The sequence below is a fragment of the Mus musculus genome, chromosome 19 (genome assembly GCF_000001635.26).
Source record: "Mus musculus strain C57BL/6J chromosome 19, GRCm38.p6 C57BL/6J".
Lineage (NCBI taxonomy): Eukaryota > Metazoa > Chordata > Mammalia > Rodentia > Muridae > Mus > Mus musculus.
The window spans coordinates 5,726,740-5,740,899 of NC_000085.6; the positions used below are offsets into that span (position 1 = coordinate 5,726,740).

Here is a 14,160-nt window from a genome sequence, read left to right on the forward strand (position 1 = left end):
CTCCTCATATGGCACAAGGGAAAACAATCCTCACATCTCACAAGCAGTGAAAGGTTCTGTCTGTCTGTCTGTCTGGTGCCCCCCCCCCCCCCGAGACAGGGTTTTTCTGTCCTGGAACTCACTTTGTAGATCAGGCTGGCCTCAAACTCACTAGTTTTTACTAAAGAGTGCCACCCTGAACAAAGCACACACTCTGCGCCTCAGTTTTGAAGTCTGTTAAATGGGGCCAATTACAGTTCTATCTTTTATGTATGTCATTGAAGTCTGAAGATGGGGAAAGCGGTTGGCTTAGGGCTGGGCTGATTTTGTCTCATTACGCGCAATCCGTTATCAGAACTAGAGAAAATATGTACATGGGTGGTTTTTGCTCCTCCCCTGGGAAGTCCCTGGGGCGTTAGCTGCTGTGTTAACACCTAGATTAGACTCCTTATCGCTCACACATCCAATTCACACTGTAATGAGCCTTGCAAGGTGTTTTATACCCAGCTAGAGAGATGGCCTGGAGCAACACATCAACGTGTCACCTGCCTGGTAACCCTCAATTTGGTTAGGATGTCTGGTCTTGCAGGCGTGTTAGCCTATCGGCATCTTCAGCAGGCAAGTGACTATGGTAGGAGGTGGGGATGAGGATGCTTGGGTGCAACTTTGAGAATGTGCAGGCTTATTCCTGTGGGCTGAACACCCAGTTTTGTCTATCATATCGCTGTGGTCCTCTGCTTCCTCTCTACGGAAGCAGTTTATGTGCAACCCTACAGGTCCTTCGTGCTGTCTCGGGGTAGGCTGGGTGCTCTGAGACTGCAGCACAGGGGCCTGAGCCAGGCGAAACGATGCTCTGAGCCCGGCTGCCATCTCCCTCCCTTCCAAGGCTTGTCTACAAACTGAAACTTGTTTACTCCTTTCGGCCTCCACACCCCTCCTTCCCAGCAATCCCTACAGCTCACGGGGCACCAACTCTAAGACTCTTCTTGGACCTTTCCCTATTCATGGGGATGGGCCCCTGGGTCAGGCAGCTCCGGCCCACCCATTTCCTGTGCCAACTCCTCCCAGCACGGGAGGTGGAAAGTTTCTCTCCTCAAGATGGGCGGCTCCTTCCTTCCCAAAAGGCTCAAAGCAAGGCGGAAGGGCATGCTGGGTTCGAAAACGTAGAGCCCAAGGGGAAAAGACTTGACCGCTTTCATATTGCTGCAGGGCCAGCTTCCAACCTTGCCCGCAAGAGGGAAGATTCGCATCTCACGCCCATTAAGCCTTTCGCTAGGGGGTCTTGGGCGCCACCTGCCGGCAGAACGTAGACTACACTTGCCAGAAAACTATTCCCCAACCCAGTACCAATTAACCAGGCAATCACAATACAATGCTGAAATTATTTATTTTCCCGCCCAGGAACTGGCCGCTAAACTTAAATATCCAGCATAAAGACCTTAGCCTTTCTGGTCGTGGGTGGCTACAGAGGTGGGTTCTGGAGCCCTTGTCCCAGGCAATGAACCCCTGGGGCCACTGGTAGGGATGCCGCTGAGCCAGCAGCTGCAAGAGGCAGCAAAAGACGAAAAAGAGATGAGAGCTAGGCACTCATCCCAGTCCCAGAGATGCAAACGGGAGTGCAAGACGCTTTGGGCCCCACAGTCAGACTAAGGGCTGGCCAAGCTAGGGTGCACACATGTGGGAGAAGTGGAAGCCCAGGACACTGGGCACAGGCTGCAATCTTGACCGCTTTGCCTGATGGGTATAATGCCTTGCCCTCCTGAAGTGAGGTGAGGTGGTACCGGTAAAAGAGCAGGCACTGTAGACTAAGGACTTGCTGAAGGGCAAGTTTTGAGCCTTTTGTATGGGTGCGTTCCTATCCACCTCAGCTTTCAAAGGCTGATTTGGAAAGCATCCTGCAACCACTGGTCACGGGCATTGTGAGTCTGGGGTACGGTGAGGGGTGGAGGGTCTGGGGGCAGGCTGGCATCAGGAGGCTCCTCGTCATCAGACAGGCCGGCATCAGGTGGGTAGGAGCTGTCCGAGTGCAGAGAGGATGACAGGTCCTGGCACAAGCTCAGGTCTTGGCACAGATGCTTGTAGTCCTGGATCGACTCGTACAGGCCCCACAGCTGGCACAACAGGGACATATCCAGCTGTCGCAGCCCCACCTACAGACAACTGACAGTGGGCTGGAGTTGGGGGTCCGGGCCACCCCCAGAATTCCCACCGTGGACGACAACCCTATCCAATCTTCCTGCACCTTTAAGTGAAAGTTCTGAGAACAGATGGTACTTGCCAACTGTGAAACCTTCCAGCCAGTCCTTGGCCCTCATTTATACAATGGGGTAACATTGTCCAGCAAGATGAAATCAGGCAAGTTTTTAAAAATGCAACAATTGCTACACATTACTATCAGTGCTGTCCTAAAGCCCCGTGACCAGATGCTTCCTGCTGGACCTGAGATGAGGAAGCGGATCCCAGACTTATTTCTGCCCTCTTCAGAGCTACTACCCTGGCGAGGCGCCCACCTACTCACCATCTCCTTGCGCAGCGCGGCTAGTGCAGAGTCGAGGTTAACCGGGCGGCGCGGGCCCGCTGCAGAACCTGAGTTAGCAGATCCAGCGGCATGGCGAGGACCATCCGGGGCGCGGGCGGCACGACTCAGTTCGTCGTGGATGCGGCTCCGTTGGCTGTAGACACGCTCCAGCTCCCTCCACGAGCCCCCACTAGCGTTAAGAAGGCCGCTGAGGCCGCGCGGTAGCGGCGGGAGCCCGGCCAGAGCGCAGCCCGCGCCGCCCGGCGCCTCAGTCGCGGGCAGCCCGTTCATAGCCAGGCAGGCGTGGACCACGATGCCGCCTGGACCCCTCTTACGTTTTCAGCGGGCTGTTGCCCAGAGAACCAGCTCTCCGTGGCCCGGTCTCCGGAGAGATCTCAGCCACCGCCCGCAGGCCGTGCTTTGTTCCGTCCCCGACTCCTAGGACTCCGCCTATGCTCCACCCCCCTGCATGGGCGGGGCCTCTCTTAACGCGGCGATGACCCTGGAGCGAAAAACCCATCAAAGAACTGGATGGGACAGGGGAGGCCGAAAGGGTCAGAAACGGTTTTTTGGCGACCTTTTGCTGCCTCATTCCTATACAATGTGTCCTCTCCCAAGGGAAGGATTCTAAAAGCACGGGGATGTGGGAGGCCCGAGTCTGGGGTAGGAAGGTAAGACTGTGCCTGACTCTTACAGTGCATCACTGCCCCTCCCCACAATTTGTCAACATCCTAGCAGCCAGAAGATGGAGAAAGATGGTAGAGTCAGGATGGTTAAAGGAAGGAAAGGAAGCCACCAAAGGGACTGAAACTTCAAATGGCACTCAAGTGGAGGAAAGGGGGTACTGGGTCAGAGACAATGATTAGTGGCCCAGCCTTTGGGAAGACTGAGGTCAGTCCTTGGAATAAGGTGTCACTTATCCCTCTGCCATTTACTTCTTGTCCTGAATGCAGAACTTCACCATTCAGGTAGAAAAGACCATGGAAAGGTGAGATGCCAAAAGCAAGGAAAACCATCGAGGAGAACTGGGGCTCACATGCACACTCAGAACCAAGAAAGAACAAACCACGCGGAGGAAAAACTGTTTTTCTGGAGGGTTTTTCTCAGGGGAACAGGGATCAGGATAGAGGTCTCAGTGATCCAGCTGTTTCAGGCTGCCTAGGGCCTCGGCGCAAGCCCGGATAAGCCCACAGAGCTGGATACTAGTCTCCAAGGAGGTGCTAGAGCCCAGCTCGACTGACGCCCAGGTTAGCTTCTGCAGGAGGGCCGTCTGTGTGGAAGCCACCGCGTCCGTATTTGGAGGTGCAGCCGGAAGAGGAGGCGCCTGGGCTGCCTTGAGCCCGGCTGCTGCGCCTTCACAGTGCTCTGGACGGGGTACTGGTGGCTGGGATGGGGGCCGAGAGCTCGAGGCAGGCTCTGTAGATGAGGCCAGCTGGTGTTCCCGAGCTTGAGAGAGCGCCGCCTGTGCATTCAGTGCTAGAACAAGAAAAGTGGTGGAAGAGTGAGGGTGCCCCGTCCGCCTCTCCCGAGTCATGTGCTCTTTACTGATGTCCCTGAGCTGCTGGTGTTTTCTGCCTAAGCCAATCCCATCTCATCTCTACTCTTCTTTCTCCTTACACATGCTTGCCAAACACTGCCCCACTGATTTACACTTGAGGTCCAGTTGCTTGACAGATGGCCTGGCCTCATCTATGCATCAAGTCTATTCCTGTAAACTGGGATGCCCGCCCTTCAGTGGTAAAATGCCTGTCCAACATGCACAAGCACCCAGGGTTGCACGTGCACTCTACAACGTAGGATGACTATTTTGCTAGGACTCTCCCCACGGTGTCAGAAACAAAAGGCTGATGGTCTTTCTTGAATGAAACACCTCTCTAGGGCGGAAACGAGAAGGCACCTTAATGCCACAGCACGCAGGAGTTTCCACTGTCACCTCCCAGGCTCACAGTTCCTCTGTAGCTATCGCCACTCTCTTCTCCCCACAGTGCACACTCGGACCCTCACCCGGGTTATCTTTATCCACGTCTGAGTCGAGCTCCTGACAAGCCACACAGTAGATTTTCCGCTGTTTATCTTGCAGGAGGATCGTCTGGGGACCAGAAAGTACATGGACATAGGTGAGCCGGAGAGACAGGGTTCACAGAAGAGGGAGCTGAGGAAAGGTCGTGCGGCCCGGTCCGCGGCCTCGGCCTCATCACTCGCCTCACCCCGCAGTCGGCGCACGTGTCGCCCAGCATGCGGTAACCACGGAGCAGGTAGTCCCCCATCAGACGGGAGATGCGATCCTGCCGCTCCCGTCGCGCCTGCAGCACCTTCGTCTCAGCTTCAGTCGGAGGCTCCCAGGTGAAATCGTCGACATCTAGAGAAAACAGGCACAGGAGATAGAGAGAGCTGCCTCCCGCACCCCACGGCCACTGCCCAAACATCCCAAGCGCATACCTGCACCGTTCAAGGCCATGTTGCCGTGGTCACTGCTGGGCTCACCGGAAGTGATCCAAATAAGATGCGCCCCCACTACGGCCCCGCCTCCCACATGTGGTAGCTGAGGGCGGAAGTGACGCTTACACGGTCTTCCTGGCGCTTTAGTCAAAGGGGGGGCGTGTCTGCTGCACATTTGACCCTGACCTACGGGCTCGGCTGGTGGCCAGAGCTATGGTTGGGTACCACCGTCTCCCTGGTAACGCTTCAGTACTCGGGTGTGGCTTTTCAGAGTCTCCATTTCTACTTGCCTCAGATAAAGTGGCCCTTAGGTCTGTGAAATACCCGATTCCCTCAGGGTTGTCTTTCCACACAGGGGAAGCAGGAGATGGGCAGGACCATGACATCTGCCCAACAGTCACTGCAATAAAAAGTTCTCTAAATCTTTCAAACTAGGCTAGCTACACTGAGGTCGTTTTCTGCCTATTTCAACACTCCTCCCTGTTTGCGTGTTGGGTGTCCTCTGTCCACCTTCTACCAATGCCTAGAACTGATGTAAGCCTGCTGTCTTAGTTAGGACTAGTATAGCTGGGATTAACACCATGACCAAAAATAACTTGGGGAGGAAAAGGTTTGTTTCGCCGGGCATGGTGGCTCATGCCTTTAATCCCAGCACTTGGGAGGCAGAAGCAGGCGAATTTCTGAGTTCGAGGCCAGCCTGGTCTACAGAGCGAGTTCCAGGACAGCCAGGGCTACACAGAGAAACCCTGTCTCGAAAAGCCAAAAAAAAAGAAAAGAAAAGAAAAGAAAAGGTTTGTTTCACTCATGGTTCCATATAACATGTTCATCAAAAGCAGGAACTCAAGCAGGGCAGGAAGCTGGAGGCCATGGAGGAGTGCTGCTTACTGGCTTGCTCCTCATGGCTTGCTCAGCCTGCTTTGTTACAGAACCCAAGAGCAGCAGCCCAAGGATGACCCCACCTACAATGGGCTTGACCCTCCCCCACTGATCACTGGTTAGAAAGTGCTCTACAGGAGAGCCCACCAGATCTTACGGAGGCATTCTCTCCTCTCAGAGGACTGTAGGGCCTGCTGGTGAAAATGGCTTATACTCGAGTGGGTTACAAATCAAGGACCAGTGCTCCTCATAATCCTGGGTTCTTTGCAAGAGCACCAAGTAATTAAAAGACCAAGGGCTGGAGAGATGGCTCATCGGTTAAGAGCCCTGGCTGCTCTTCCAGAGCTCCTGAGTTTAATTCCCAGCAACCACATGGTGGCTCACAACCATCTGTAAAAGGGCTAAGACACCCTTTTCTGGGGTGTCTGGAAATAGCTACCATATACTCACATGCATAAAATAAATAAGAGGAGGAGGAGGAGGAAGAAGGGGGTAGAAAGATGGCTCAGTTCTTTTTTAAAAATATTTATTTATTTATTATATGTAAGTACACTGTAGCTGTCTTCAGACACTCCAGAAGAGGGAATCAGATCTCATTACGTGTGGTTGTGAGCCACCATGTGGTTGCTGGGACTTGAACTCAGGACCTTAGGAAGAGCAGTCTGCGCTCTTTTTTTTTTTTTTTAAATTTATTTATTATATGTAAGTACACTGTACTTGTCTTCAGACATTCCAGAAGAGGACGTCAGATCTTGTTACAGATGGTTGTGAGCCAACATGTGGTTGCTGGGATTTGAACTCCGGACCTTTGGAAGAGCAGTCAGGTGCTCTTACCCGCTGAGCCATCTCACCAGCCCACGTCTTTTTTTTTTTTTTAAGATTTATTTATTTATTATATGTAAGTACACTGTAGCTGTCCTCAGATACTCCAGAAGAGGGCATCAGATTTCGTTAAGGATGGTTGTGAGCCAGCATGTGGTTGCTGGGATTTGAACTCGGGACCTTCGAAAGAGCAAACGGCACTTTTAGCCACTGAGCCATCTCGCCAGCCCCCAATGGCTCAGTTCTTAACAGCACTAATGGCTCTTGAGGACATGGGTTCGGTGCCCACATTCCACATGATGCCTCACACGATGCAGAACTGCAGTTCCAGGGATCACACACCCTCTTCTGACCTCTAAGGGCGTCAGACATGCACATAGTGCACAGGCTTGCATGCAGCAAAACATACACAAACATAAAAATAAACATAGCTAGACATAGTGGCACGTGTCTTTAATCCCATTACTCAGGAGGCAGAGGTAGGTGGGTATCTGTGAGAACAAAGAAAAATGGCACAGTATAGTATCTGAGTCATACACTTTCGCAGTGTGAAGCAGAGAATGTCAGTAGCAGAGCCCTTCCAACAACTTTCGGCTATAGACAACAGTGTTTTACATTACCCAGGAGTTGTGTATCAGTTAAGTAGATGCTCATTCTCTAAGGAGGCTGTGCGGGGGCTTCTGATCTTAATTCACTGTTATTGGCTCTTCTGGGATTGTCTCCATGTCTGCCTGATCTGTCACTGTGGCAAACAGAAAACATTATCAGTCATCACACTGTAAACACAAAATATACTAAGCCTCTGGTGCCCGGGCCACCACCAGTCCAGCTTGTGACATTTCCCAGAAGTTGAAGTTGTGAGGAGGGAGCCACAGGATACCTTGCATTGCCCCTGTCACTCCAGAGATATTAAAGGCACAGTAAGTGCCTCAGGTCCCATTGGCAGACTATGGTACTAACTCGCAGTACTGCCGTGGAGCGGTTTTATTTCGGTACAGCTTGCCAGCGCTAACGATACCACTGTAGATCTTGAGATGAATCTGTGTCGTTGAACATGCCCTTTACAACTAACAGTGGCAGGCCTTTTACCCCCAGATCCTCTCAACAATAGCTGATAACAACAGCCTGCTAGTGCTGTATGGTACTGTATTGCTGAGAGCTGAAATGACTTCCTCAAACCAACTCAAAAAGATTTCTGCGGGCTGGAGAGGTGACTCCGTGGTTAAGAGTACTGGCTGCTCTTCCAGAGGTCCTGAGTTCAAGGACTTCTGGTCCTTGGTTTCAGCTACCACATGGCTGCTCATAATCTTTTATAATGGTATCTGATGCCCTCTTCTGACATGCACTCTATCTGCACATAGGACACTCCTACAAAAACAGTGAAGCAACCTCACCTCTGCGTTTAACTGTGCCAAGGGAAGGACTCCTCTCGGCCATATCCTTTGTAATGATCAACTGAGAAATGTGTAGATTGAGCTGGAGCAATTTGGAAAATTCCAGGCTTCACACACACCATTCCAGGACATGGCACTGCACACTCACAATGGTCTCTGGCCAGCCTCAGGTGGAATCAAATGAGCACCTAGGAGATCTGAGCTCAGTGCTGAACCAGATCATCAGGGCTCCCTTGTCGGACCGACATGGGCTCTGGGTCATGGGTAGAACGGCTGTGCTGAGTTTTTGAGTCCTTTTTGACTCCTCTCTTTTTGAGTCCCTCAGCTGCGAGGAATCGAATACAAATGCCTTCATCTTCTCCTACCTGACTCTTCCAGTTGAATTGTCTGGGGTGGGGGTGCTTGGGTTAAATGTGGAATTCATGAGCCAGAGGAAGTTGGATTAAAGCTCTGGGCTAGCCTGGGCTACGTAGTAAGATGCTTTTTCGGGGGGGGGGGAGACTCATGGGTTTTGTGAGAGCGCAAAGAAGGTAACACCCGTGTCACCATGTCATATGAGTGGTGAGTAAGGACATCAGTGGGCTCTTTTCCCTAGCCCCTTGGATCCTTCCTTACCAACTGCTCCTAAAATTGCCAGAAATTCAATAGATGTAACCAGTTTCTGGGTCTGTTCTTCATCTCTAGATAGTTTATTGACTGCTGTTCTAAGACGCAGGGAGGTGAGCAACAGCAGTTTTCCACAGAAGAGTCATCGGGTCAGCTCCAAGTCACTGTCCAAGGAAGTGATGCTGCTCTGGGTCTGAGTTCTCACCAGCAGACGTTTCCCGAGTGTGAGGTGTGAGAGGAGTGTGGTGGCAGACACTCCAGTGCCTCATGTGTGGAGAGGGTCAGGATGGGGCTCAGCTGCAGAGCACTCGCCCAGGTTGCTGAGGCTCTGGGTCCAATCCACAGGAAGGATGGGAATGTGAAGTCCATCAAACCCTGTCCGCTCAGCGCTCAGCATCCTAGGAGCCACAGGAAGTGTCACAGCTGAGCTAGCCACCATGGCATGTGTCTGCAATCAGAGCACTCGGGAAGCCAAGGCAGGAGGAATGATTTGAGTTCAAAGCCAGTCCGATACATTGTGAAACTCTAGCTCAGAATATAAAAAACTGGCTGGGAATGTGACTCAGTGGTAGCCTGCTTCCCTACTACATCCCAGAGCCTGGGTTAGACCCAGGCATTACCAAAGCCCAACACCAACAGAGTGGCAGAGACATTCAGGGCACTGTCTTTGGAGAGAGACCTTCAGGGCACAGTTGTCTCCCCACAGTTCTCTGTGGCATCATCCATTCTCTTTAGACTTGATGAGCAGCCAAGAGTGATGGCACATGCCTTTAATCTGGCACTCAGAAAGCAGAGGCAGGGGGACTAGCCTGGTCTACATACTGAGTTCCTGGAGAGTCAGGACTACATAGTGAGACTTTGTCTCAAAAAAAGAAAAAACAAAAAAACAAACAAACAAACAAACAAAACCCTGATGATCAGTCCCCTTCTCTGTCACTCACATACCATCCCAGAACTGAGTCTTTCCTGAGAGTCTAGAAGCTTGGCAGAGACAGAGCCCATCCTCTTGAATGGTCCAAGTGCCACCCAGCTCATTGTAGCTCCTAGACCCAGATAAAAATAAAAGAAACTAACGCACACCCAGCTCTGACTAGCAGAGGGTTTTGTAAATATAAGCTTGTTGATCCCTGTTGAAAACTAAGGAAGCACTGGTCAGTGATGGCGCACACTTTTATCCCCAGCACTCAGGAGGCAGAGGCGGGCAGACCTTTGAGCTTGAGGTCAGCCTGGTCTACAGAGTGAGTTCCAGGACAGCCAGGGCTACACGAGAAACCCAGTCTCAGACAACTGAAACCTGGCCCATAGTGCAGCCGGGGTAATCAGTGCTGCGACCTCCATGCCGTACTCTCTCCTTGGACTCACCTGTTATGGCCTCTCTCCAGCCAGTTCCTTAAATGGCATCAAGAGGTTATACACCAAGGGTTCTAGTCACGTCTCCCGCTTTGGCAGGCTGTGCGACCTTAGACAAGTGCCCTGCTCGAGGAATTGAGCAATGCACACATTCTCTGAATCTGGATTCTGTTCTTTTCTGTCTTGCTGACCTACTCACCTACCTTCAGGACGTCACTGCTCATCCTAGGAGCATGCAGAGCCTTACCATCAGGCAGGCAGGCTGTGTGTGCATTGGTCCAGGTTGGTCCCTGCAGCTAACTCACTAGGGAACCTGCATCAAATTGTTTCATTTCTCAGAGCTTTGGATTCCCCTGTGCAATGTCACCTAATGGATGAAATGACATAACCATGTAAACATTGTAAGTGACAGATATTCTTATCACTCTTGATGGAATCATTAACAAATGGCAGCACTCCTGATTGCCTACCATTGCTCTGGGATCTGGAGATAAAACTGCACCTTCTTGAGAGCGTAGTGAGACGTACAATAAACATGTGAACAGAGCAGGTTTCCGGGCTGGGGGTGGAACTCTCCTAGCAGCGCTGCACAAGCCTGGTGTGCAAGCCCAGCACTGTGGAGGTGGAGGTAGGAGAGACGCCATCCTCAGCTACACCTAGAGCTTGAGGCCAGAGATTCTGTCTAAAAAAGGGGGTAGCTGGAAGGTGGTGGCACACACCTTTAGTTCCCGCACTCAGGAGGCAGATGCGGGCAGACCTCGGAGTTCAAGGACAGCCAAAACTACCCAAAGAACCCCTATCTCAAAAAATAAGAGAGTGGGGAAAACAGCACTTGCTTCTCTTGCAGATGACCCAGGTTCGATTCCCAGCAGCCACCCAGTAGCTCACAACCATCTGTGGTAACAGGGGTACAGGAGATCCTGTGATCTCGTCTGGCCTCTGAAAGGACCAGCTGTGCACATAGTGCACACACAACCTGCACACACAACCTGCACACACAACCTGCACACACAACCTGCACACACAACCTGCACACACAAAATAAATATGCCAAAGCAGGAAGATCTGCGCCTTTAATCAGAGCCTTGGAAGGCAGAGGCAGGTGGAGCTCTGTGAGTTCATGACCAGCCAGGACTACATAATGAGACTCTGTCTCAAAATAAATTGTTTGTTTGTTTGTTTGTTTTGAGACATGATTTCTGGTGTAATAGCCTTGGCTTTCTTGGAGCTCACTCTGTAAACCAAGCTGGCCTCAAACTCACAGAGATCCACCTGCCTTTGCCTCCTGAGTGCTGGGATTGAATGCATGTACCATAATGCCCAGCTCTCAAAATAATTACTTAAATTATTTTGAGGAATTATTATTTAAATAAAATTATTTTAAATAAAATTATTATTTAAATAATATTTTAAATAAAATTATTTAAATAAAAATATTTTATGTGTATTAGTGTTTTATCTGCAAGTATGTCTGTGCACCACATGCATGCAGTGCCCAGTGAGGCCAGAAATGGACATCTGATCTCTTGGGACTGAAGTTAAAGATACTTGTGAGCTGCGATGTGGGTGCTGGGAATTGAACCAGGGTCTCTTAACTTCTGAGCCATGTCTCCGGTCCCTGAAAGAAGTCTGTCTTTCTTTCTTTCTTTCTTTCTTTCTTTCTTTCTTTCTTTCTTTCTTTCTTTCTTTCTTTCTTTCTTTTTCCCCCTTTGGTTTTTTCGAGACAGGGTTTCTCTGAATAGCCCTTGCTGTCCTGGAACTCACTCTGTAGACCAGGCTGGCCTCCAACTCAGAAATCTGCCTGCCTCTGCCTCCCGAGTGCTGGGATTAAAAGGGTGCACCACCACGCCCAGCAAAAGAAGTATTTCTAAACAAAAATAAAAATCTGAAGTTGATCTCTGGTCTCCACTAGCAAGTGAATACACACAAACCCCCCACATGTGCACAAGTCCCCCTCCCATATACAGAACTACACAGACATATACACACAAAATAAATAAAAGACAGCTCTGACAGCACACACCAGGGGAGGGACGACAGCTGGGGAAGACCTGCCTTAATGGTCTGGAATGGCCATGGTCTCCTTGGCCTTACAGAATTGTCTTCTACAAAGATGGCGGCTATGGATGGCTGTCAAGAAGGCTGGAAAAGGCAGTAGAGCATGGTGGCCGAGTGTGCTCAGCTGCCTCAGTTTACCCTGCAGATCTGCTCCACTTCCCTGCAGTATATTAGGTGGTCATACTACTGCACTGCCAGGACCAGCAAAATTGGAAACAAGAGGAGATTAGAGATAGCATCTATTGCTTGGGCTCCTTTCTGACAAACTGCAAGGAGGGACTCAGGGGTCTGTTGAGGGCCCACAGTTGTCTGAGGTCCGTCCCCCGCCCCCCCCCCCCCCCCCGCCCTGCAGCTTCAGGTCCAGGGTTCTCTTCAGTTAGCCTGGGCATATAAAGGCTTTTCTCATAGTCTCCTCAATGGTGATGAGTAAGGTCTTCCCTCCGATATTAGTCTGTGAGTACAGCAGGAGGGGGTGTCTTTCCTAGACAGTCTCTCCACCCTGCTTAACTCACCAGCCTGAAGGGTACCAGCCACTCCTTGCTGAGGCCCTGAGAGCCTAAGGAGTCTACCAAAGATCACATCTGTGGACAGTCACTGCCAGACGATCTAAGCTGGACTCATTGCTCCTTCCTGACCCTGAGTCCCTGCAGCAGCCCAAGACAAGGGTTGTCTCCACTCCCACTCACAGCAACACATGCTGCTGGTCATATACTCCTTCTAGAATGTTCCTTTTGGCTTTTCCACATCAAGTTCCTTTCATGTCACTCTGACGCCCCTACTGGGTCTCTGGGATAACTATCTCTCCTCCCTGGTGCACAAGAATGGCAGCTTGCCTGTTTCTGTGGGCCCTTCTCGTGAACTACTGAGTCACCTTTCCCACAGAGTAACATTCCCTGTGTGCTCAGGAATGAGCCTATGTTCCAGTCTGTCATGGGCTCAGGTGTCTCTGCTCAGAAGACTTGAAAGGGACCTCCATAGTGTCCCTCTCCTGTCTTTTTCTCTCACCTGCCAGGGGATGAAGCCAAACCCTGAGACCACATCACCTGCTTCTCTGTATCATTTACTTCACAATGGCGCGACTTTCCACAGTCCCAAATCAAACAGCCACATCCTTCCAAGAGGTGTGCGGTGGGCAGATCCTCATCGGCCCTGATACAGTGCCCGCTGATCCAAATTCCTCACAGTGACTTACATACCCACTCAGACCACAGCTGCACTGCCCTCTGCCCTTCCCACCGTGTTGCTCGCCTGGCTTTTCCTCTGACTTGGAAAGGACAGCGGTTTTTTTTTTTTTTTTGGTTTGGAAGTTTGTTTGTTTGTTTGTTTTCTCACTCTTGACTCTGCAAGACTCATTGCAGTCCTTTTCACCTTTCTCGGCTTCCCAGCATGCCCCAAGGCTCCCCTCATTACTTCCCTTCACTATGGAAAAGCGTGTTTGAAGGAAGCTGTCCCAGACCCCCACAGCCCACCACTCCTTTTGTTTCACAGTTGGGTGACTAGATCTCATTCCATGGGCAAGAATTCCAAGGCTTGGAGAGCACGAGATTCCAAGCCTGGACTGTTTGACAGCGCCTTGTTCCAAGGTGAGCCTCTGCCTACTCTGCACAGGGGAGGGTCAGGTTTACACCAGTTCAAAGGAAAAAATGAATGTAAGAGCGCTCAGCACCACTCCTGCCAGGTGGAAAGTATTCAGTGTTACTGTTGCAACAGTGTTACTAGAGCAGGGGGAGGGGTCCCCCCTCCCAAGTCCTCCTAGATTCTAGCAGCAAGGAATCCTCTTGGGACACAGAGGTCACCCCCTGCCAGCATTGCAGCAGTAGGCTGTACTGAGCAGCGCCTGAGCTACTGAGCAATTCAAGCAGAACTCATCAAATGGCCTCCCTCAGTCCCTCCGAAGCTACCCAAATAAACTCAGCCTTAAAGTAAAAAAAAAAAAAAAACCAAAAAACAAAAAAAACCACCATTAGCTCTTTGGAAAGGTGTGCCTAAAGCCGAGCCCAACCCCCTCTTCCCATCAGATTACCACCCCCTGATTCCCCTGGAGAGGGCCTGGCATGAACCAGACTTGGCATGGTTCTGACCCTGGTCACCCTTAGCCCTACTAAGTTCTTTTGAGTC

At 51.0% G+C, this 14,160-nt stretch overlaps 2 protein-coding genes across 3 annotated transcripts; both read right to left on the minus strand.

The window, feature by feature from the left end:
* Positions 1-1,347: 1,347 nt before the first annotated feature.
* Fam89b (family with sequence similarity 89, member B) lies at positions 1,348-2,927 on the minus strand. Of its 2 annotated transcripts, none has more exons than NM_023166.2 (2): positions 2,498-2,927; positions 1,348-2,090 (listed from the first exon to the last, which is right to left on the minus strand). In NM_023166.2, the coding sequence occupies exons 1-2, from the start codon at positions 2,786-2,788 to the stop codon at positions 1,851-1,853; spliced, it is 531 nt and encodes a 176-aa protein (NP_075655.2). In that variant the 5' UTR covers positions 2,789-2,927; the 3' UTR covers positions 1,348-1,850. The 2 variants fall into 2 exon arrangements, with proteins under 2 accessions (NP_075655.2, NP_852117.2); NM_181452.2 differs by having other exon boundaries at positions 1,348-2,129.
* A 639-nt stretch (positions 2,928-3,566) lies between these two features.
* Positions 3,567-4,993, minus strand: Znrd2 (zinc ribbon domain containing 2). The gene is made up of 4 exons (NM_020491.5): positions 4,937-4,993; positions 4,705-4,856; positions 4,502-4,586; positions 3,567-3,973 (listed from the first exon to the last, which is right to left on the minus strand). The coding sequence occupies exons 1-4, from the start codon at positions 4,953-4,955 to the stop codon at positions 3,630-3,632; spliced, it is 600 nt and encodes a 199-aa protein (NP_065237.3). The 5' UTR covers positions 4,956-4,993; the 3' UTR covers positions 3,567-3,629.
* Between the last annotated feature and the right edge of the window lie 9,167 nt (positions 4,994-14,160).